The sequence below is a fragment of the Melospiza georgiana genome, chromosome 3, assembly GCF_028018845.1.
Source record: "Melospiza georgiana isolate bMelGeo1 chromosome 3, bMelGeo1.pri, whole genome shotgun sequence".
NCBI lineage: Eukaryota > Metazoa > Chordata > Aves > Passeriformes > Passerellidae > Melospiza > Melospiza georgiana.
The window spans coordinates 49718558-49740738 of record NC_080432.1 but is presented as its reverse complement, the minus strand read 5'-3'; the positions used below and the strand labels follow the sequence as shown (position 1 = coordinate 49740738).

The following is a 22181-nucleotide window of genomic DNA, read 5'->3' as shown; positions in this document are numbered from 1 at the left end:
AAAGGATTTCATCTGGATTAGGACTGGGCAGATCCCTTGTGAGTGATACAGATAGCATGGCTACTTTGGCACTGATAGAGCACATTAAAGATTGCTTTCCCAGATGGCATGTCAGGAGTACTTACATCTTTAATCGAACCTTTCTTTCCAGAAGCTCTTGCTGAATTTCTCAGGGTCACTCCCATTTCACTGACACCCCTGGCCTCTCAACTCTGGCAACACAGCCCTACTATGATGCAGAGAACACCACAAAGAGAGCCACTGCTTCAGGTATGTGGTTCACATGTTCTCAAAAAATTCAGGTAGTGATACAAGAAGAACACAGTCTGACTCAGCATCAGATCATTCCTGGCTTTCTTACCTGCTCTCTGAAGATTCAGTGAGGATTCATGGCTTCATTTTATAGAGGCCCTTTATCCCAGTTCCTTCTCTGAATCTGTAAAACAGAAATGCATAGCTCTGAAAAGTTTTCACTGGCGCAGAACTATCTTCCTGTGATGGATGATTCTTTTCAGGGGACAAGATCCACCTGGCATCTCTCAGATGTAGGTCATTCTCAGCCTTGCCAGATTTGTGTATCATTTGCACACCCTGATGCCTACCAATGCAACCTCATGCACACCCAAAAATCTGTGTATTAGCACTCAGCCCTTTACTCTGCTCTAGGCAGAGTGCTCAAGTTCAGAGCCAGAAGCAGTACAGCATTTACTGTTCTCCTGTTTTCCTTTTAAAGTCCCCCCACGTTCCCAGAGGCTGCACACTGCTACAGGGGGAAGCACCCCTTGAGAAGATGCCCAGGCTGGCAAAGAATTTCCCATTAACCCTTGCCGAGTCTGACACCAGAGGAATGCTGATTCTTCCCTTCCAACCAGGCCTCTGCCAGTTACACTCCGGCTCTTTAACACACCAGCTGGCCCAGACTTGTTCCGCTTTGCAGCTCCTACTCCCTGCAGAGATGCTGCTTTCTCATCCCCCACACCACCCAACTCTCCATCACAGCACCCAACTCTCCATCGCTCAGAAACAGCTACACCTGCGCGCACCAGGTCCTGCCTGCCAACCCCGTCCCTGCGCTGCTCCCTGACACGGGTCTCTCCCCGGGAGAAGCGCTCGGTAACGCCCCGATGGCTGAAGCAGGGACATCACCCCCTTCCTCACGGAGCCCGTCCCTTCCCGGGGCCCCGCCGTCCCCCCGCGCCCGGCCCCCGCCCGGCCTGCCTGAGCCCCCCCGGCCACGGTGCGACCCGCCCGAACCCGCTGTCCTCGGGGAACTCTCCAATTCCTCGCACACACGTGGCCACAAAGGCCCACCCCGCTCGCTGGGCGCCGTCCGGAGCCCGCACAGGCCCAGGAGCGCAGGGGCCCCGCCCGGGGCTTCGTCCCCAGCCGGTCGCGCTCCCCGCTCCCCGCCCCCGGAGCCCCAGCCCGGCTCTGACCCGGTCGGGCTCGGCTCCACCAGGGGTCCCAGTGACTTTGCGGCCGGTTCGGCCCCGCCTCGGGCCCGCCCCAAACTTTGCCCCCGTCCGGCCCCGGCCCCGGCCCCGCTCTCTCGCCTCAGGCCGCCATTTTGCCGCAGGGCACGCCGGGTAATCCGGCGGAATCCCCACGTCGCGGCGCGGCTGCGTCATCGGACGGCACGCGCGGGGGGAGGGGCGGGGCGGTCCCGGCAGCGCGAGGGGCGACGGGACGGGACGGGACGGGACGGGACGGGACGGGACGGGACGGGACGGGAACGGACCGGACCGGACCGGACCGGACCGGACCGGAGCTGCTGCCGCTGTCAGTGCCGGGGGCCGGGAGCCGCTCCTGCCCCTTCCCGCCTGCCCCGGGGACTAGGAACACCCTGAGGGACGGCGGGACGGGAGCTGGGAACACCCTGAGGGGCGGCGGGACGGGAGGTGCTGCTGTCAGTGCCGGGGGCCGAGAACTGCTCCTCCTCCTTCCCGCTTGCCCCGGGACCTAGAAACACCCTGAGGGGCGGCGGGACGGGAGCTGTCGCTGTCAGTGCCGGGGGCCGGGAGCTGCTCCTGCCCCTTCCTACGTGTCCCGAGAAATGACCCGACAGCCTGGGGCGTATCCCAGCCTATCGCTAGGGAAATAGAAACCCAACCGTGGGAGCAGGTGGAAAGGGAGGCAGAAAGGCGGAGTAGTAAATGGAGAAACCCACCTGAACCCCCCCAAGGACAACTGCCTGCTTCTTAAAGGAGAGGTGCTGAGGACAGCGTGTGCCAGGCAAGAGCTAGTCAAACCCTGACACAATTTGTGAATGTGCTTTGGAATTCATTTGCAAAATCTTCCATTGCGTTGTTCTAGTCTTGGGTCTTTGAAAAATCAGTACATTTTAATTTCTCACCAAGTCATGCCATTTATTCAACACTGAGTGCAGACAGGTACTTTTTCCATTGCTTTTCATGCCCAGTGCATAGACTTACTCACCCACTGTTTCCATTTCCTGTTATCCTTTCTTTCACAAACATCTCATGAATTGATGATTCACACAGTAAACAATGGAGCCTAGTTCTGAGGAAATTTGCCCAGTTCAGAAAAGTCCTGATAGAACTCACATGATGTTCTTCATCATACTACTACATTTACAAAGCCTTCAGATTTACATCCAGGGAGTACCAGGCTCACAGTACTGCACACTCTGCCCAAATGGTCTCCTCTCTTACACAATGAAAGACAGGTGCTCAGCAGGACCCCACTTCCATGACCTTGGGAATATTGTGCAAAAACGTCTGCCGAGCGCCCAGCAAGTGCCGTCTGCAGCACACCGCGCGTCAGCCAGGGATATTTCAAGAAAGCCTTCGGTACTTGTGCCCCCATAAATTCTCCAAATCCTCCCTGTGCTGGAGTCAGATAACAAGCAGAAGGACAATGGCTCCAAGAATCCAGGCTGCCCATCTGCTCTGTACTTCCAGATTCTTGCTTCCACAGCGCCAGCTGATGAAATTTTCATAGCTGATGAGGTTTCTCGTTTCCACCGGGCCTTGCTGCCCTGGAGCCTTCACAGCTGTGCTCTGTTCAGGTTTCCGTGGGTGAGCACTTATGGCAGCAATGATTAGAGTACTTTGCTCTCTTTTAGTGATTTGTCAGAGGAGGATCTTCAAACTTTTGGCAAGTCCTGGTGAAACAAGCCCTGAATGAAGAAGAGAGGCTGATTTCCAGACGGTCTTGTCATTCACTGCTTCCATTAAACTCAACTCTTCTCAAAATCAGATGTCAAGGTCAGACCACCAAAGGGAGACAGGAACTTGACTTGGGCTGGCTGAGCACCAGTCACCTGCTCTGAGCACCAAAAAACACTCTTCCCTCAGATCCCAGAGGCCTTGGTTCCCAATCCTGCTTCCTCTCCACACACATCCGCCCTGCCTTTCCCCATATCCGGTATGCCTGTGAGCTGGATCAGCATTGCCTGAGTTCAGAGCTGTGACATGATGCAGAAGCATGACGCTGGGTTACATTAGATTCATTTATACAACACCATTAATACCAAAGTGCAGCTCCCTGCTAGAGCCAGTTGCTCACTAAAGCCTCTGAAGTTCAATTAACAAGCACCAGGTAATCTAACACTTGACTCCCAATAATCCTTTTATTTTAAGGGGCCTCTGGCGGATGTAAAGCCCTCAGCAAACAGTCCTGGAAGTACATTTGAGATTCTCTCAAATACCAGCTGAATTTATGACCCTTAGTGGAGAGCAGGGAGGAATCTCTTCAAAATACTTTCCAGCTGGCAGCACTTTATATAGACCCTTGTAACTGAATAAAAGGAACCCCTGGAGGGGCAGGTGCCACCCTGTGGAAGGACAAATCCCTCTGAAGTGCCTATGGTCTTGGCTAGTGAAAAAGGAGATGCCAGAAATAATGTCTCCCCACCAGAAGAAGGCAGTGCAGGCTTGGTCCTCTCAAGTTTTCCATCAAACCTGGTCAAGTGAGGAAGATGGCGGGTGCTGGACAGCCCCTTGGTGGCTGACTTGGAGGCTGTCACCTGCCTGAGAGTTGCAGTGGTGAAGGGACCCCTATGAAACACTTGCCACCTCAGCTACTTCTCTAACTCCAGTTGCACAGAGGATTCCCCAGTAGACATCAGCTGGGAAAGCCTCATAGGCAAAAGATGTTTATTGGATGGAAGAGCCCACCAAAACCAAAAGACCTGAGACTTAGTTTAAACAGAGTTTTCACTCTGGGATAGGCCAATACAAGAGGAGCTCAGCACCCAAAACTAACAGCATTTCAGGAACAATAAGATCACTGAAATACTGCCAGCCTGTGACAGTCAAACAAGTCTGTGGATGCCGAATTGGACAGCCAAGCACACTCTGCCAGTATGCCTGGAGCATACACCTACCAGACAAATACAGCCAACCCGCCAATAAAACAGTTGCTAAAAACATACCCACGTGTATAGTTCAGGCCATCCCACCACGTAAGAGTGAGGGCTGGGACTCAATTTTGAGCTTAGTAGAGATTCAACCCTCAAAAAACCACTGGAGTCTTTTCACAAGCAAACACATTCCCCAGCATCAGTGGCTGAAGAACAAAACAGTGCTGACCCAACCCAACCCAAAATGCTGTTTGTCTTATGGGATTCCCCAAAGGCCAGTGGGTGCACTGTGGCTGGGATGTAGCTGTGCTGGGCACTGCACAGAAAGACAAGCAGACACAATATCCTGCCCTCAAGGCTTGAATCTCTGTATCTTTTGAATCTCTCTCAAAGCACCTCTGTGAATATGAAACGGAAGATGAAGGCAGAACTGGAGAACAATGACAAAAATCCACCATTGCAGCACCCGGGTGCTTGGCACAGCTCGGTGGTTTCATGCCATCACGGGTTAGAGCAGAGCACGACTTATAGCTCACACTGGTATTTCAGACATACACAGGGACACTTCCCCCCAGGCTCTGTGCTTGAAGGATATGCTGCACATCAATGCTTGCCCATTACAATTGCTGCCTATGCAAGTCTTCTGTATATTTATAAAGGTGTGTGTATCAAAATAGAATTAATTAAATACATATCAGTGACCCCTACTGGCCATTTCTAACCAGCCACAAAATTATGCAGCCACAGCGAGCTCTTGCTGAGGTGCAGTATTTCCATGGGAGGCACAGAGCGCAGAGCCTGGCAGTGGCGTGTTTGTGCTCTTTGCACTCACTTTGTGCTGGCTGCATCACTCCTGGGGGCAGGCAGCTGAAATTGGGATTTTCTGACCTCAAGTATTTGTTTGTGGCATCCCACTCATTTCTCTGCTCACCGCCAGCTCCATGCCACGATCCCAGCTCTTGCACTGAGCCCTGTACAGGTGCCTCCAACTCTTACTCTGCACAGTTGCAGGGCTCTGCAAGGGACCAGGTATTGGGCTGTGACCTTATTCAGGGTATTTTTTCCAGAAAAACTCAGTTCCCAGCTGGGACCCACACCACAGCTCCTCGAGGTCAGCCCCCTACAGAAGGAGCTGCCCCAGCGCTGCAGTTTTTCCTCCTGGCAGCCTCACCAAAGCTCACTGTAAATTCTTCACTCCACTGGGTGCTAAATCCAGCATGAGTGCTGCTGTGCAGCAGAGACTGAAGGGCCCTCCTGGATCAGTGATTTACCTTGGTGAAGGAGTGGAGAGAATGTGCCTGACAGGCAGGATGGCTGCTCCAATGCAAGGCAAAACCCCATGAGAAGCAAAGGCTGGAGTCACTGTGTCAGCCTCAGACCAAGACTCAAGGGGCTCTGCCTCCCTTCCCCTTCGTCAAAACTTGTTTAGCTTGTCATGCTAATAAAGTGTTTGAAATGAACTGAGTTAAAAGTATGTGGAGAGGAAGGGGGAGGATATCTCCTGGAGCATATGGGGAGGTGGCAGAGGGCTAGGTGTAACACCAGCTCTCCTTGGTGTGTGCAGGCACACAGGGCTTCATCCAGCTTTGGGCACAGTGCTTGCCATGTGCAAGGGGAGGATATCACACACTGGGGTGCAGGGGTTGGCACTTCACCATGGTGCACAAATGGGGAGGGAGTAGCTGATCCCCCAAGCCCTCTGAGGCACAGCAGGGACTCGTGGACTCTATCATGCAGACACACATGGCTGTGTGTTGTCTCTCAAAAAACCCTTCTGTGTGGCTAGCATGCACCTCCAACCCACAGAGCCTTTTTTTTCCCCCTGAAATCTGCAGCACTGCTCTCCCCGTGGAGCTCTTGTTGTTTATAGGGACGGGTCCAGGCAGGCCAGGGAGGAATTACCTTTCCCTAGGACACGCTTCGTGCTTGGCTGAGCACACTGCTCCTCGCTTCACGGGAGCTGCTGAAGGCCAAGGAGACAGCCAGTCTACAATTAGCCTCCCTCCCAACACTCGTCCACATCCCCTGGGGCTGCTAATTATGGACTCCTCTGCAGCCAGGGTTCAAGTCTTTCTAAGCACAGGCCACAGTTTCATGAAATGACCTTGACATTCTCTGCAACAGGCTCTCCTGCCAGGTTTCACTGCAAACACCACGATCTGCCATCCCCTGTAAACACCCAGGAGCAAGCTCAGAGGCAAGAAACGAGAAAACACAAAAGATTTGCTTCAAGAGTCTCCCATTAAATGCTTGCGTGCTCCTGGTGAGATTAAGAGGTTTCATTGCTAGAGCTGCCAGCTGGAAAGGCAAAGGGAGACTGCATAGCTGGAGATGGGCTTTGAGGCACCCACGGGTGTGTGCCAGCAAAGGGAAAGCCTGGCAGACATCTCCTTCCCACTCCAGCCCTTCCAGACCTCCTCCTGGCAGCAGGAGGCAGGTGGGGGGAACGGATACACCCCCTGAATCAGTGCCCTTGGGATAGCCCTGACATTAACTATTGTACATGCGCCCAGAGGGAAGCCAGAAATCACAGGGCAAAACAAGATCCTACACCTTCTCGTGAACTCCTGAGGGGTTTTTGAAGGGGGTTTACTCAGCCTTTTGAGTTATGGGGACCCAAGTAAAACCTCTTTACTCTAGCTGCCCTCCACACATACATCGCTCTCCTTTCCCCCCTCTTCAAGTCCAGGTATTTTTCCTCTGGTAGTTATTCTTTCTTTTTAATTTTTTTTCCCCTGGTACCTTTGTCTTGTCTTGGCTTGAAGTACTGAGGGCGGATTTGAGAAATCTGTATCTCAAAATAACGTGTGACTTAAGCTTACTTTTGCTGCTCCTCACAGCAGGTTTGAAGGCTGTCGGTACTGAACCCAGGTCCATCACAGTGACACATGCATTCTCCCACACTCAGAGGATCTGTTTTAGTGCAGCAGTCCAGCAGGCAGGCAGATTTTAGTCAGTCCCAACAGAGCAGCTGCCTGGAGGCCAGTGGAGAGCGCAGACCACCCCTCAGGAAGCAGCAGCAGCCCTGGTGATGAGAACTCCCTGCATCTGGCTCTGGAGGAGGAGAAGAAAGCTGATGGTCAGAAGCTTGGATGGAGGCTGACACTTGGCTTGGAGCAGCTGGGAATCCCCTCTCCAGAACACCTCATGGGCACCACCAGAGCATCCACAGAGTTCATCCTGCCTCAGCCTTGCTAATGGTAAATGTGTGCAGTGGGTAAATGTGTGCATGGATGGTGCCTACCCATGCCAGCATCCTTTGTCTCCCAGGGCTGGGTCTGCATGGCTCAGGGAAAGGTACAAACAGGGAAAGGTACAAACATTGCCCTGCACAAAATTACTGCAGAATCTGCCCTTGTGGAAAGTTGCTCCTTATACCATTGCCTAGAACTCATCTTCAATGCCCTGGAGCAAGAGGGTTTATAGCTCCTTGGAGTTCATTCCTATTTATTCTCATTGTCTATATAAATGTCTAGTCAGTTTTTTTTTAATGAATGCCTTTTCTTGTTACCCAGTGGCAATGAGTTCACTGGATCATCAGTGTTTAGGATGAAAGTAATTCTCCCTGTCATTCATTTGGATTGCACTTTTTTCTCCTTTTGCCTTATATCCTGGCAGGTCACAAAAGGAGGAAATAAAAGAAGCTCATGCCAAGTCTAGGCAGTGTTCCCAGATACTCTGGGGTCTGTGATACAGGGACTGTGATATTGGACTTGGGCAGCATTTCTGGAGGCTTTGGGCAAATACAAAATACATCCTGGGGAAGTCCAGGATGGCTACTCTTAGGGCAGTACTGGAACATAGGAAGGTGAATCCAAGGGCAGCTCCTATTCCCTGAGGCATCCCTCGCAAAGCCACCAGGCCAGGGAAATTGGGTACTTCCAAGTGGCATTTCTGGTGGTCTCAGCCTAGGAAGATTTGAAGAGTTTTTGGAGGCTTAAGAGCATTTTTGCCACCAGAGAGCAAAACTTGGGGCAGGGTAACGCCAGACAGAGTCACCAAGACCACAGCTTGTCCTTTTCTCCATCATTCCCCAGATATGCCATCAGTTCCACTGTTGAGTCGCTGTCTGCCAGCCTGGTCACGCTCCACAGTGTGGCAGAGCATTGAGATGGTGCAAATAGTGAGAAAAGAGCCAGGAGATTTTCTACCTTCAACTTCCACCCCCTCCCTGCTCCTCTTTTGCCTGCCCCCTCCACTTCCCCCCTGAAGGCACAGACACCTACTGCCCATGGAAGCTATTCCTAAGCAATCCCGGGCATCTGGGGAATGAGGCTCTGAGCAAATATCAGAGTGTGTGTGTGCAGAGAGTGCACACACATGCACACACACTCACACATGCACAGCCACGGTGCTGCTGCAAAGTCAAATATAGACCTTGTGGAAGGGAAACAATGGCTGGGGTTGGGTTACATGGCTGTAGGGCCAGCGAGCTGCTGTTTGTTGTGGGCTGGGGTGGAATTGGAAAAGCACGGGGGGTGGGATGGGGGAGAACATTTGTTTTAACCTAGAGACCCTGGGCTGGTGCTGTGCGTAGGGCGGAGAGGGTGACCCAGAGCAAGAGCTGAAGAGGATGATCATTTGAGTTGGCAGCTCAGAGGTGTCTGCAGTCTTTCTCCAGCATCTTTGTGCTGCTTTTCTGCCTTTCTTGAGGAATTAAAGTGAGCAGGAAGGACTGAATTTCTCTGGGCTTCTGCACAGGGAGGAGTTTTTGCTCTGGAGAAGGCTTCTTTGTGAAGGAGAAGAGGCAACATTATCTGTTTTCTCAGCCCACCATCTGCTTCTTGTCCCTGATGTCTGGCTGCCTCCAAGGTGCAAGTTCCAGACTCCGGAAGAAAGGGAAGCAGCTTCAGCTGGTTTTGACAGGTAATTCCCCTCTCTGTCTGTGAGTGGTGACCGTGTGTTGGGATGATGGTGGGGGAGGGAGTTTTCATCTAGCATGCATTGGAGGGAAAACCATGACAAGAGGTTGCTCCAGTTCCCATTCCAGGTCCCTGCTTTGTGGGATTTCCTTCACTGGAGGGAAAAGCCATGGAGGGACTCTTATAGCTAGGAAAAAATCCTTCCTAATTCTGATCCAGCAGCTGTTCCATCTGAGACGCCTCTAGGGATGGCATGGCAGGGATCAGAGCCTAGTAGAGCAGGGTCTAAGCCAAGCACAGGAATCCCCTCAATGCCCACTTCTTGGGTCTGCAAATAGAGCTGCTCTGAATAAATAGTACTGGGCAGTCCATGGACTGACACAGGGAACCTGAGACACAGGGTAGTGCCTGGGGATGGGACTGGAGCCCTTCAGTGTGGAGGAAGGAGTGCACCCAAGGTCCATATTGCATGAGTCTCTTCTCCCTCCTCTGTATTCCCTTTTTACTCCCGTCCATGCCTGCCTTCTTCTCTCTGTGGTACTCACATGCAAAGCCAAACCTCAAGTTACAAAACACATTTCCTCAGATATCCCACCTTCTGAAATCCCACCCTGGATTTTGTTCTTCATTCCCCTTCCTCGGAGCTCAGATCTTCACCAACCAACTTTATCTCCTCAGCCTGGACAGCCCTGACTTGCTGGTACAGCTCTCACCTCCGAGAGAGGCAGCACAGGGAGAGCCATGATTCCCATTCTGCTGGCTGCACCCTCGCCCCATCTCCCTCTCTTACCGTGCTCCTGCTGTGGGTGCAGATGCTTACGGATATTGGCATGTGCCAGGGTCCCTCTGCAGGCCCCCTCCTCTCTGCCCATTCAAATGCACACACAACATCCAGAGGGTTTCCTTAGGCACGTTCAAGCAGGTGAGGTTTAAGGGCACCGGGGCATGGCTGTGCAATGACGCTGCAGTGCAGTGCGGTCAGGACCAGGGCAGATCCCAGCGAGGAATGCGGGAGCAATGAGGATGTTGCAGGAGGTGGTGCTCTCTCTGACACAGTTAGTGAAGGTGGTAGGATGTCAAGGAGGAGGTGAGGCTGAGGCTGAGCAGCCTACACTCAGTGTTGGAGGTGTCACCAGTAAACCCTTGGCCTCCAACCATGACTGGCAAAGAGTGCAAGGCAGGGTGCTGTGGGTGTCAGAGCAGAAATGTGGATCATTCCAGGTCCTAGAGCTGTAGTGATGGAAGGAGAGGCTGTCTGGTTTTAAACCAAGTCCCAGAATGTGTGCTTCATCCTCAGCCTCCCCCTCTCCATTTAGCTGCAAGCTCCAGACGTGGTAGGAATCAAGGCTCAGAAGCAGGCTGAGCAGGGGATGAGAATGGATGTAGAATCACAGGAAGCATTTCAGGACAGAGCTGGTGCACACCTGTCTCGTAAATATCCGAAGAGCTGATGAAGCAAGCTAAGCAGGAGGTTTGGACTTCTCTGTCCCTCTCTCTGTGGGGTGATAGAGACAGGAGGAGGAAGAGGGCAAGGAAAGAACAGGGCTCCTGGCTGACAGGCCAGCAGGAAGGAGGCAGGAAGGAGGCAGCTCCTGCAGAGGTAGGCAGGGTGGTAGGCCCCCATTTATCACTCAATCAGGTTGTGTTGTCCAGGCATGCCAAGGATAAGCAAGGAGAGGTCCCTGCTCAGAGCTGGCAGAGACCTTGGCTTTGATGGGCTTGTGCCTGGGCTCTTACTGGGTCCTGGGGCCTGCAGAGCTCCCCATGGCTGCCACAGGGTGCTGACAGGGCTGTCAGGAGCTGCAGGGGGGTGGGGGGGACTGGAGAAGGTGAGAGCAGGGATGGGTTGAGCTTTGTCTAATGAGATGAGATGAGATGGAGTGTGAAAGCATCCATTAAGTGCATCCATTAAGCTCCTGACATGGTTCTTCTTCCTTCCTGGTGAAAAACAGCAAACCTTGTGGGATACAGGGGTGGAAAAGGGCTGACTGGTGTGAGCTTGTAATCTAATTAAGGATTGCTAGGACCTTTGAAGGTGACAGCTATGATCTTATCAAGCAGCAGAAAGGCCATGCAAGGTGAGCAGGCAGCTGTTTCATCTGAAGATGGGACAGCCCAGACCCTCTCCCAAGGCTGCCTTATTGTTCCTTATCGTCCACTGAAGTGCTGATGTCCACATCTCATTAGTGGCAGCGAGAAAAATGCTGGGGACCACAGCTTCTCTGGATGGCTTCTTTTTTGGGGGGTGACTACTACAAGTTGAACCTTTATTTTAAGGATGAGGCTTCTAAATCCTACAGTTTGCCAGTGGAGGTGTTTTAGTGGACCCTGGGGACATCAGCAAGGGGCTGCAGGAGGTGTTTTTGCTTATTAGTATTATTTTAGATAATCCGAGCAAAACGAAGGCTCGGATCATCGCGCACCTATTTCCGAGAGGGACGCCAGGCTGAGAGGCTCCGTGCCCCGCGGGACCGCGCCCCAGCCCGGGCGAGGGCGGCGAGCGCTGCATCCCCCGAGCCCGGGCAGGGATACCCCAGCGAGGGCGCGCCCCTGCGGCATCGCCAGCCCGGGCACCTCTCGGCGCTCCGCGATCGCTGCTGGGGCCGGGGCCGCTGAGCCCCCGGCGGGGCGGTGGGGGCGGGCGGGGCCGTGCCGGGATCCCCCCGGCCCCGGCGGCGGGAGCAGGGCAGGGGTGAGCGGGCAGGGCGGGCCGGGCCGGGCCGGGGGCTGCCTGCGGTTTGGGGCGGCGGGAGGCGGGATGTCCCGGGGAGGGAGCGGGGATGTGCAGGCACACGCAGCCGCTGGCAGGCGGCCGGGGCTGCACGGCGGCGGCGGCGGCGGCGGCGGCGGGCGGAGCGGCGCGGCACACGCGGCGGCAGCTCCCTCCGCAGCCCCGCGCCTCCAGCCCCGCCGCCGCCGCACCGGGCATGGCCGCCCCCCGCCGCCGCGCCCCGCGATAGCCCCACGAGCCGCCGCGACGCCGAGGTGAGCAGGGCCGGGCAGCGCAGCGCCCCAGCCCCGCCGGGCCCCTTTCCCCGCCGCCGCCCCGGCCGCAGGGGCACCGCCGGGGCTCCGCGCAGGGTCCCTCGGGGCAGCCCTGGGGTGGGGCTGGGGAAAGGCGAACCCCCGCGGCCGTGCCCCTTCGGGGGGCGCTGGGGCTTGGGGTGGTCCCGGAGCCCCGGGGGGAGGGGCGGGGGGACAGGCGCGGCGAGCCGCAGCGGCGCGGCATCCCCCGGGCTCCCTGCCCCGCTGCCCCCGGAGCCCAGCCCCGAGGGTCCCGGTAGCCTCAGACTTGGAGCAGTGCCTGGGAGCCGCGTCCTGGGGATGTCCCCGGTGGTCCCCAAGCGCACGGAGGTCCCTGATACCCTCGAAAGGGAGGTTAATAGACTCGGGGATCGTCCCCGCAGCACCCGGAGGTCTGGCAGCCCCCAGCCCGGGCAGGCAGAGGCGGACGAGCGGGACGGAGGGAGCTCCCTCGCCCGTGTCCGTGCGACCGAAAGCCAGGCCTGCCCAGGTGCGAGCTGCTCACACCTCTCCCGGGCACCAGCTGCCAACCAGCATGCCGGGATCCGGATCGACCCCGGGGGTTCTGCCGGGAGCAGCACCCACGGGGTGACTAGGTCAGGAGGCCTGAGAGGCTGCTCCTCGAGTGGGGAGCTGTGGGGGAAAATCAGCCTTTGCAATGGGGAAAATCAGCCTTTGCAATGGGGATAGCACGCCTTTGCAGTGGCATATGATCGGAGCTTGTGCTTCTCACAGCACTGAAGGAACATGATACCACTCTTCAGCCCTAAATTATTTTATAAGTTTCATAGCAATTGCTTCACCCTCCTCTGAAATGCAGCAGCTGTTTGCCACTGCCCAGTATTTAGGGGCAGGAGGCAAAGGAGGGTCCTGCAAACATGTTGTCAAAGGGACTGTGGAGAGAGAAGATGCAGCAATCCATGGTGGAATTTGGCTGGGGCAGTGGCAGTAACATCCTGCAGCCCCTCTGAAAATGCTGCATCCTTAGTTGGTGGTGGTTTGTTTGCTGGAGAGATGCTCCAAGCAACATCATTGTTTTTATGGGCTATTTTGTCCGGTCCAGGGAGGTGAAGCTCTTAGCAGGGACCCCAAAGCCTCTTCCTGCAATGCATGTGTAAGTGTGAGTGGGAGGACTTATGTCCCCATCTTAGAAGTCTCTCACACAACTATGGACCAAACATAACCTTCCAGAGCTGAAGAGTCAAGCTGAAAGTGGAACGGCCCCTGTTCATCACACCCACGCAGCTGGGTAGAGTCTGCTCCATACCTTCACCATTCTCCTAACAGAACTCTTTAACCCCTCCCATCTCATTACAGTAATATATTTATGATATCACCCTCGAATTTCCTGCCCTTAACAACCCCAGAAGGCTGGGAGGGAATGAAGCATTTTTGGAAAGTATTTAATGCTACTTCAAGAGGGCAGGAGGCGGTCGGAAAATAGATGGGTGCAGGAACCTCGGGCTGACGGGGCTCTCTGCAGGACAGCTGAGGGAAAGGAACACACCTAGCGAGAGGTGTGTGTTCACATTTCCTGCCTGGGGCTGCAGCCCAGCTCTAGTGCCTGCTGCTGCACTCTCTTGCTTGGACAGTGAAAGAGGGCTGCTGTTTTGTGCCTGCTCCTCTGCTAGACCCACTGGACTCCCTGCTCTGCTGCAGGGTTTGAAAGGCAGCCTGGGCACTGTGAAGAGCACTCAGCCCATCTATTCATGCAAATGTGCACAGGAGGACCTTATTTAACACAGAGCTGAAGTGTCCCAGATCTAGGGAGGGAAGGTGAAGGTCCCCACAGCTGGGTGGGTGTTTCTGGGTTTCTGATCTCCTGACAGCAGCTACCAGGGCAGGTGCTCCAAGATGTGCTGCAGCAGCCTGAGCTATGACACACTCAGGATTGAGTGTGCACTCTAGATTCTCCTGTACACATATTTTCAAAAGCTTTTTAATTCTCAGTGCCTCAACGCTGACTTAGAGGGAGGAGTCTGGATGGAACAGAGGGGAGTGTGGTGACAAGGCTGTGTAAAGCTGGATGTTTCAACTCAAGCTCCCAGGCAGTGGAGAGCAGCTGTGGTGTCAGCCAAGGGATTTTCCTGAACTTGCTCTTTTTCTCTCTGTAGGTGTTCATCTCGGTGGGGCCACACTGACCATGCTCAGGAGCTTCTGTCTCCAGCTCATGTCCTTGATTTGGATCCTCTTGGCCCATCACCAGCTTGTGCAAGGTGAGTCTTTGTAGACATGGGTCCTTCTCCTTCATATCCATTTTTTCCAAACCTATCCTTGGTATTGCTGAAGTCTCCTCGACTTTCCATGCAAAATTGAGATGGAAAAAGCAGAAAATGCTGCCTGGTTGTTAAATCACCTGGGGTGTGACACTGGAGGCACCTTAGAAACTCTTGCCCACAGGGGTAGCAGCGCCTGAGCAGACTGACAGAGACATCCCTGCTGCTCTCTCTCTTTGGTTTGGGAACCCATTCACCCTATGAGCTTGCTCAGGGGAAAGAAGGTCCCAAAAGTGAACAGCTAACCCTGGATCCAGTGAGACAAAATCCTTTCCCAAAGATTAGTTTGCTCTATCCCTCACTCTGGATAGGCAATGAATTCCCAAAGCCATGTGCCAGGAGAGATGGTTACAAATAGGAAAGGTGGCAATACCCAGGCTTGGGGCTGAGCAGTCCCAGGATACTGCTCCAGCTCCATAGTGACTTGTTTTAGGAGGCTCTGACCCTGTGCAGTGGGACCTGCTGCCTCACTGCAGCAAAATTTCATGCACAGGGGATTTCTTCCCCTGCTCATTTTCCCAGGCAGCACAAAATGCTGCTTGGGAAAGCCTGAGCAGATCTTGAGGCATGGGGGCTTTAATCTGTTTCAGTCCAGGTGGAGGGGCTCAGGTAAGGACATTCACCTCCTGGGCCCGGCCTGCACAAGATTTGCACAAGACTTCTGAGGAAACCCCCTGCTTCTTGACATCTGCTCTAGTTCTGCTGCTCATGGAGCCAGAGTGAGCCGGCTCCTCTGTGGAGCTAAGATGCAAGCAAGTGATGGGGAAGAGGTGAAGGTGGAGATGAAAGGGAACACCTGGCACAAAGGAGAGAATGAGAAGTGGCACAGTGAGGCCATAGCTCAGTTACAGCTTCTGTGGCTTTTAAATAAATAAACAGAACTGGATACCTGGCCCCATGTGATGCCAAGTCCTGCTTCCCTGGCTGGAAGGGGAGTGCTGGCAGCCGGGTCCCAGAAGAGGGCAGGAGCCCCTGTCAGACTGCTCTGTGCCAATAGCTGTCCTTGGAGACAGTGACATCCTGGGAGGTAAAGAAGAGCCATTCTTTCCATTTCCATCCTTGGCCCCTTTGTGCCCCTTGCAGTACTTGGCCCTGAGCTTTCCCACCGCACTTACTGTGCGACCGAGGTCCCAGATAGGTCAGTCCCTCTTACACAGGTTGTCTTAGTGCACAGGCAAGCTCAGCTCTTGGCCAGGAGGACCCAAAATCTGTGAGGGAGGCAGCAGAGAAAAGGTGGGGAAGATGAACAGAGACTGGGTAGTTTTGAAGCAGAGCCCCATTTCTCAATAAAGACAGTGTTATTGACAGTGGACTGTGAAATCTTCATTTCTTGTGTGAATCCAGTGAGTGAAAGGAAGGTGCCACAACTTACAGTTCTGGGGAGAGGTAGGCTGAGCACTTAAGGAAACACCCAGGGCCATGGGCAGATCTGGAATAATCTATAGTCTCTGCTTAACCCAAGTCCACATGTCTCTTGCCTTGCAGGGGATGACTGCAGTGAGCGCTGCAATCTCGCCCACGGCTGCTGTGACCAGGATGGGAAGTGCAGGTATGGCTTGCCTGGCTCTCTGCTGCTCCTGGCTGTGACTGCTCTCCTTGACACCATGTCCCTGGTGTCTACACCCCTGCCCAGAGCTGAAGCACCTCCTCCTCCACTCACCCACACCTGGAACCAATGACTCTGCTCTCTTCTTACCTGACACACTCTGGAGTGAGAGATCCCTCTAGCCTTTGCTCCAGTGCTTCCCTGCCCACCATCACACACTGAGCACTGTTATTCTGCTGAGCCCTTTCTGTCTAGAGGGAAGCCTAGGACAGCCTGGCCATGCCTGGGTGTTGGGAAGCAGCCTTTAGGCTCAGATATGATGAAGGAAAGTCATCAGGCAGCAGGGCAGGCATCAGGGTTGGCTAGCTTGCTTGGCCCCCTCACTGACTGAGATGGAGGTGCTCTCCCTGGGGCATGGAAGAGAAGGGCTTCCAGCCATGCATATAACTGAGGGCTTCAGGGGTCCCCTCTCAGAAGTCTGAGCTGGGGTGGGGATCTCTGGATGTTTTTCATAAAGGGTTTACCAGCAAGCCGTGAGCTAATGCAGCAGAAGTGATACTTGGCATCCCAGCTCCAGCTGGTGCCCAGATCCTGCAGGGTCAAAGCTCAGAGCATGACCCTGCACTTCAGCCTGGGCAGCACCCATATAAGTGCTCTGGGCTGCCACAGACAGCCCACTGTTGTCCCCTGTAGGGCCATCTGCAGCCCCTGCTCTATAAGGCAGCACCTGGAGGCAAAGGCTGGCTTTGGGCTGGCTGGGACACCTGTGGCTGCAAGGGCACAGACTGCCCAATGCCACCCTGTTCTTCTCACCAGGGCATGCTCAGTCCCCTTTGACATGACAGCCCCTGGTGTCACACCACAGCTGGGCCACTTGTTCTTGTTGACTGCCACATTGATTTGCAGCTGCACAGAGCTCCTGCCTGAGCCCTTTCAGCAGCTGTGGCTGCCTGGGGGAGCAGGGTGCTGCAAAGCCCAGTGAGAAAGGCCACATGTCACCATGTGGCAGGTGTCCCAGCTGCAGACCTTTCCACACGTGAGTTGCTGCTGCTGATTTCAATCCTCCAGAGCATTTGCTGAGCCTTGTGGCTTGGCAGTACCTCAAAATCACCTCAAACTCAAGGGAGACTTAGCTGCTTAGTGGCCCCCTTCCTGAAAATTTTTAGGTTGCCCACTTCCCTTTTGGAGAAGTGGAAGAGTTGATAGCAGCTGCTCCTTGCAGGTACTGGGGGATAGGTGTATCCACATCCCTCTGCTCAGGGCTGTCCAGGTATGCATGTATTTCCCCAGACTATACCAGGCACATGGCATCACCTCCAGTCCCAGAGAAAAGCCTCTAATTAATATATGTGTGTATGTATATATATGTGTGTGTGTATATATATATATATATATATATAATTTTTTGACCATTTTTCTCACTCCTTATCTTTCGGAACAGCCTACAGGTGACAACAGCCAACCCAGGTTTGAAAGTGCAGCTGTGGGCCAGCCCAAAAAAACTGCAGTCACCACACTTTGTGCTGAAATGAGCCCCAGCCATGAAAATGAACCCCCTTCCTTACTCTAGAAACTGTGTTGCTTTTGTTGGGTTTCATTTTGTGCTGGTTTGAGTATATCTTTTGTTGTGGCTTGGTGCCACCTCCTCTCAGCTCTCATCTTGTTATCACTTGCTTTCTGCCTTGGAGCTGGCAGGTCTGAGGGATGCCTGCCACGGGAGCCATGCAGCCTGGCTTCACTTAGGCATTGCCACTGCCCTGCTCTTCTGGGACCAGAAGGCTCCTTGTGTGCTGCAGGTTCTGCCATTGTGCTGCCCCTGTGAGCTGGCTGAGGAGTCTGTTCTGTGCACCAGCCACAGCAAGCAAGGTTTCACTGCTGGCTTCCAGTGCACTCCAGACAAGAAATGATACACATTATAATGCAGAGGAGCAGTGAGACACACACACCTCAGCAGCCTCTTGCCCCTTTCCCTCAGGAAGCTCAGAGTTAGGGATGGGCTTCTCTCTGCCTCTCAGAGTGGCTGCCTGCTGTGGGAGGCACAGGAATTCCTGCGCAGGGGTATATACAGAGGGGCTGGTTGGAGGAGAGCAGAGGGATGTGGGCAGTGAAAGTGAAGCTGCTGAGCTCTGCTGCTGGCCACTCACCCTCCCTGGCTGCAGGGGGTGTCTGCTCCTGCTCTGCTTGCTTCCTTGGGCAGATGGGACGCCAGTCCTTACCTCTGGATGAGGGAGCTAGGAGGTCCGTGGGGCCTTTGGGAGGGTTTCTGAGCACTGCTGTGCCTGTAGGAGCCCTGCACAGCACACAGACAGCTTTTGTGCAACCCCTGCTTGGATCTGATTTGATGATATGATTTGATTTGATTTGATTTGATTTGATTTGATTTGATTTGATTTGATTTGATTATGGTGCTTTCCCTGTCCTGGTGCAGGTGCGATCCAGGCTGGGAGGGGGAGTACTGCGAGGAGTGCGTGCGCATGCCGGGCTGTCTTCACGGGACATGCCACCAGCCTTGGCAGTGCATCTGTCACTCTGGCTGGGCTGGCAAGTTCTGTGACAAAGGTGAGTCGTGGGCTCGACATCCCTGCCTCTGGTGCCCAGCCATGGATATGCCTATGGTGCCACACGCTCATGGATATGTCAGCCAGCGTACCCAGAAGCCACCTGGGTGATGCCGTTTTGGCTGCCTGGGAGATGGGATTTTGCCTGGCAGCCACAGCTGGGACCATTCCCTTCCTGCAACAGAGATCAGACTGCTGACACTTGTTCCCTGGCTGTATGGCAAGAGCTGGCATGGCACTGGCCAGCCTCAGGAAATGGAACAGATGAACTCATTGCATTTCCCATGCTGCATCAGGACTCCAAGCGGCATCCCTTGCTTTTCCCAAGGCTTCCTGCTTTCAGCACGTGGCTGGGGGACTCCCCTTCTCCAGCCCCAGGGACCTATCTGTACCAGGGGGTCTCCACTGGCCAGACAGTTGGCTTGCACTGTATCTTCACAACCACACAGGCACTGCACTTCTGTTGCTGCATGTGCCTGTTGGAGGGGAGAAGAGAGAAGCTCCTGCCATTTCTCCATCCCCAGGGGGTTTGGTGGGTTGTGTTTGCACTGAGTGGCCACATCAACCCTCTTTTCTCCCTAATTCACACCATTTTTTTTCCCCTCAGACATACACATCTGTGAACACCAGTCCCCCTGCCAGAACGGGGCACAGTGCATCTACGATCGAGATGGGGAGTATTCCTGCCTGTGTCCAGAAGGTTTCCATGGGAAGGACTGTGAGATGAAGACAGGGCCATGTGAGAAAGCAGGGTGAGACACTGCAGTGAGATTACAGACACCATTAACTTTGGGTCACACACTGCCTAGTGGAGGCCCAGCTTGGCTCGTTACCTGTGAATTTCTGTACAGTAATGGAGTTAAGCCAAAATCACCTTTGGCTTTGGTGTAGCAGCATGCAGTGCATGCACCAGGGAAAGGGCTTTGTTGCAATCTGAACAGATTCCTGTCCCTGCTGTAGGAGGACAGGAATCTGTTCATCATGCCTGGGACATCTTATCTCCCAGGCAGCCTAACTGCTGTAGGCATGGTGAGCTGACATCCATGATGCCTTTGGGGAGCATCAGGAGGGCATGTTTCCTCTTCAGGTCGTTTGGCTGAAGACCTTCCCTGGTGAGTGGTGGGCCTGTGCACAGCCACAGCCTTTGAGGAGTGAGGCCTCTCACTCAAGGAGACAGAAACTCCCACCCAGTCTTCTCCTAGAGATAGCTGTCCCCACAGAGAGAGCTGGACACACTGACCGTGCAAGCAGCTCTGCATGTCTACCTCCCTGGGTGGGGGAAGCTGCTTGGTCTCCAGGGCCATGACCTATCCTTGCTCTCTCCACACAGGTCTCCATGCAAGAATGGTGGGCAATGCCAAGATGAAAATGGCTTTGCCAGTAACTTCACCTGCCGGTGTCTGGCTGGCTTTGTGGGGGCTCTCTGTGAGCACGACGTGGACGACTGCCTGATGCGCCCCTGTGCCAACGGGGCCACCTGCCACGACGGCGTCAACCGCTTCTCCTGCCAGTGCCAGGTGGGCTTTGAGGGGCGTTTCTGCACCATCAACATCAACGACTGCGCCAGCCAGCCCTGCAAAAACGGGGCAAAGTGCTATGACCGCATCAATGACTATGACTGCTTGTGTCCTGACCGTTTCACTGGCAAGACCTGCGAGATCTCCGTCCCTGAGCCCACCTGGTCTCCTCCCTACCACCCTGCCAACCATGAGAATGCTGGAGGAGTGAAAAGCACCACTAGTGAGACGCCGGGGGTGACGGAGCCAGAGCCCATCAGGACTGTGGTCACAGGGCGGCGTGTGGCCAACCACAGTGAGAAGGAGCCGGGGGGAGGGTTGTTGAAAATCTCTGTGAAGGAGGTGGTGACCCAAAGGGACTCAGGGCTGAGTGAAGCCCAGCTGGTGACAGTGCTGGTGTTTGGGGTGCTGACAGCAGTGCTGGTCCTCATCACTGTCCTGCTCATGCTGAGGAACTGGCAGAGAGGCCGTCAAAGGTCGAACTGGTGCCAAAGCCCTTCTCAGGCTGCAAGAAAGCTCCAAGACCAGGAGTGTCAGGTGGGCATGCTCAACACCATCTTGATTGAGCCAAGGAAGACCACAGAGCTGTGAGCTGCGAGGACTCTGAACCAGGCCCTGGCAGGTCATCGTGCTGGCAAACCCCTTGAACTGCGCCCTGTGGAGCCACACTGGCACCCACTGGGCAGCGGGGAAGCACTACCAGGGCAGCAAACACATCAACAAAACCCTGGGTGTTGAGCACTGGTGTGATGGCCCTGCCTGGGTCTGAGCTGTCTCCTGCCTGGCTGGCTCAGCTAGTACTCATGGCATTTGAAGGCAGGGCTGTGTTGGGCCAGCCCTGCAGGGGAGCAGAGGTGCACTGCCTGCAGCAGCCCGTGCCACACAGGCACTGCTGATCCATCTGATCCAGCACTCAGAAACAGGACAGGTAGTGCTGAGCAGGGCACAGCCCTCCTGAAAGCCCAAATACTGCCAGACCCTTTGTAACTCCTCTCTGTGACTACGGGAAGGGGATTTATCCTCATTTCTGCTGGTGTTGGGACGCTTCTTCTGGGGCCTTTGATACAGTTGTGGCTGCATGGGTCTCCCTGCCACAGTACTGGCTGTTTCCTGGCTGTTTCTGGAGGCTGTCATTTCAGATGCCATGTCCCTAGGGAGTGAGCAAACACCCTTGCTCCCTGGCCTTGTGGTTCTTTGAGCCAGTTCAAAGAGACTTCAAAAATCATTGCAGGTCTCATGCCCTTCTTCTGCCCTGGTTGATGCACCCTCCTCTTGCTGTCAGACTTTGGGGTTACAAACGTGTTCCATACTTTCCTCCTGATAATCCAGGAGTCTCTCTGACTCACTTACTAAGCCGTCCTTTCTGGTCTGGCCACAAATGACCAAGATCCTTTGCCTCTGCAGTGTGCACTTCTGCCTCACTATTTGCTCTCCTTTGGGCCTGAGCTGGTCCTTCTCATATGTCCTCATAGGTGAAGCTGGAGATGGACAAGGCTGTGCTGTGGCTTGTTCAGGAGCAATACAGGATCCAGGTGCTCCTTTCCTCTCCCATTCCCTCTCAGGCAGGCAGCTGGCTCTAACCTCAGATCAGTCACTGCAGCATTCCTTGATACAACAAGGGCTGAACTCCCCACAGTGGATGTGAGCCTGGGATGAACACAGGAAGCAGACACAAGACTGCCTTCTCCACCATTGCTAAAGCATGGCTGAGAGGCAGCAGATGGTCAGGTCACTCAGTCTATGTACCTGTTCCTGCCTGTGCTGGTCTGGTGTGCAGCATCAGGACCTGAATCTCTCTCCCAGGACAGGGATTTCTGTGCCTCCTCATGGGCATAGGTGGCTAAGCAGTGGGGCAAAACTCCCCACAACCCAAACCCTACTACTGGCTTGTAGGGTTGCAGAGCTGGGTCCAAGGTGGTGTGAAGTGAGCTAAGAGGTGACTGCTCAGGCCAGGAGTGAGAGCTGGGAGAGGGGACTGGGGCTTCATCAGAAAGATTATTTTTTTAATACATGGATGGATTATGTACCTTTATCAAATAAAACAAGTACAAGCTCAGAAACAGTGTATCAGAGA

At 54.4% G+C, this 22181-nt stretch overlaps 2 protein-coding genes across 7 annotated transcripts in view; one reads left to right on the top strand and one right to left on the bottom strand.

Moving 5' to 3' along the window:
- Window positions 1-1506, bottom strand: part of TJAP1 (tight junction associated protein 1) — a 40063-nt gene extending 38557 nt beyond the window's left edge. For all 3 annotated transcript variants that reach the window (XM_058020973.1, XM_058020972.1, XM_058020974.1), the window contains exons 1-2: window positions 1437-1506; window positions 362-436 (exon numbers count right to left, since the gene is read on the bottom strand). The gene's annotated coding sequence lies outside the window, so the exon portion shown is untranslated. The remainder of the gene's footprint in view (window positions 1-361; window positions 437-1436) is intronic.
- A 5795-nt stretch (window positions 1507-7301) lies between these two features.
- On the top strand, window positions 7302-22158 carry DLK2 (delta like non-canonical Notch ligand 2). 4 transcript variants are annotated; one of them, XM_058021453.1, is made up of 7 exons: window positions 7302-7524; window positions 9094-9190; window positions 14325-14426; window positions 15972-16035; window positions 18461-18591; window positions 19198-19342; window positions 19921-22158. In XM_058021453.1, exons 1-7 carry the CDS (start codon window positions 7417-7419, stop codon window positions 20696-20698), a joined length of 1425 nt encoding a protein of 474 aa, XP_057877436.1. In that variant the 5' UTR covers window positions 7302-7416; the 3' UTR covers window positions 20699-22158. The 4 variants fall into 4 exon arrangements, with proteins under 4 accessions (XP_057877436.1, XP_057877437.1, XP_057877438.1 ...); XM_058021454.1 differs by having other exon boundaries at window positions 7444-7524; window positions 9026-9190; XM_058021455.1 differs by lacking the exons at window positions 7302-7524; window positions 9094-9190 and adding an exon at window positions 12094-12171.
- The last annotated feature ends 23 nt before the right edge of the window (window positions 22159-22181 follow it).

Bases quoted from the DNA above. Each gene is read 5' to 3' on its own strand.
- DLK2 (XM_058021453.1), top strand. From the start codon at position 7,417: ATGGAGGCTGACACTTGGCTTGGAGCAGCTGGGAATCCCCTCTCCAGA. The intron at 9,191-14,324 runs GTAATTCCCCTC...TTCTCTCTGTAG, and splicing joins GCTTCAGCTGGTTTTGACAG to GTGTTCATCTCGGTGGGGCC. The intron at 14,427-15,971 runs GTGAGTCTTTGT...CTTGCCTTGCAG, and splicing joins CCATCACCAGCTTGTGCAAG to GGGATGACTGCAGTGAGCGC.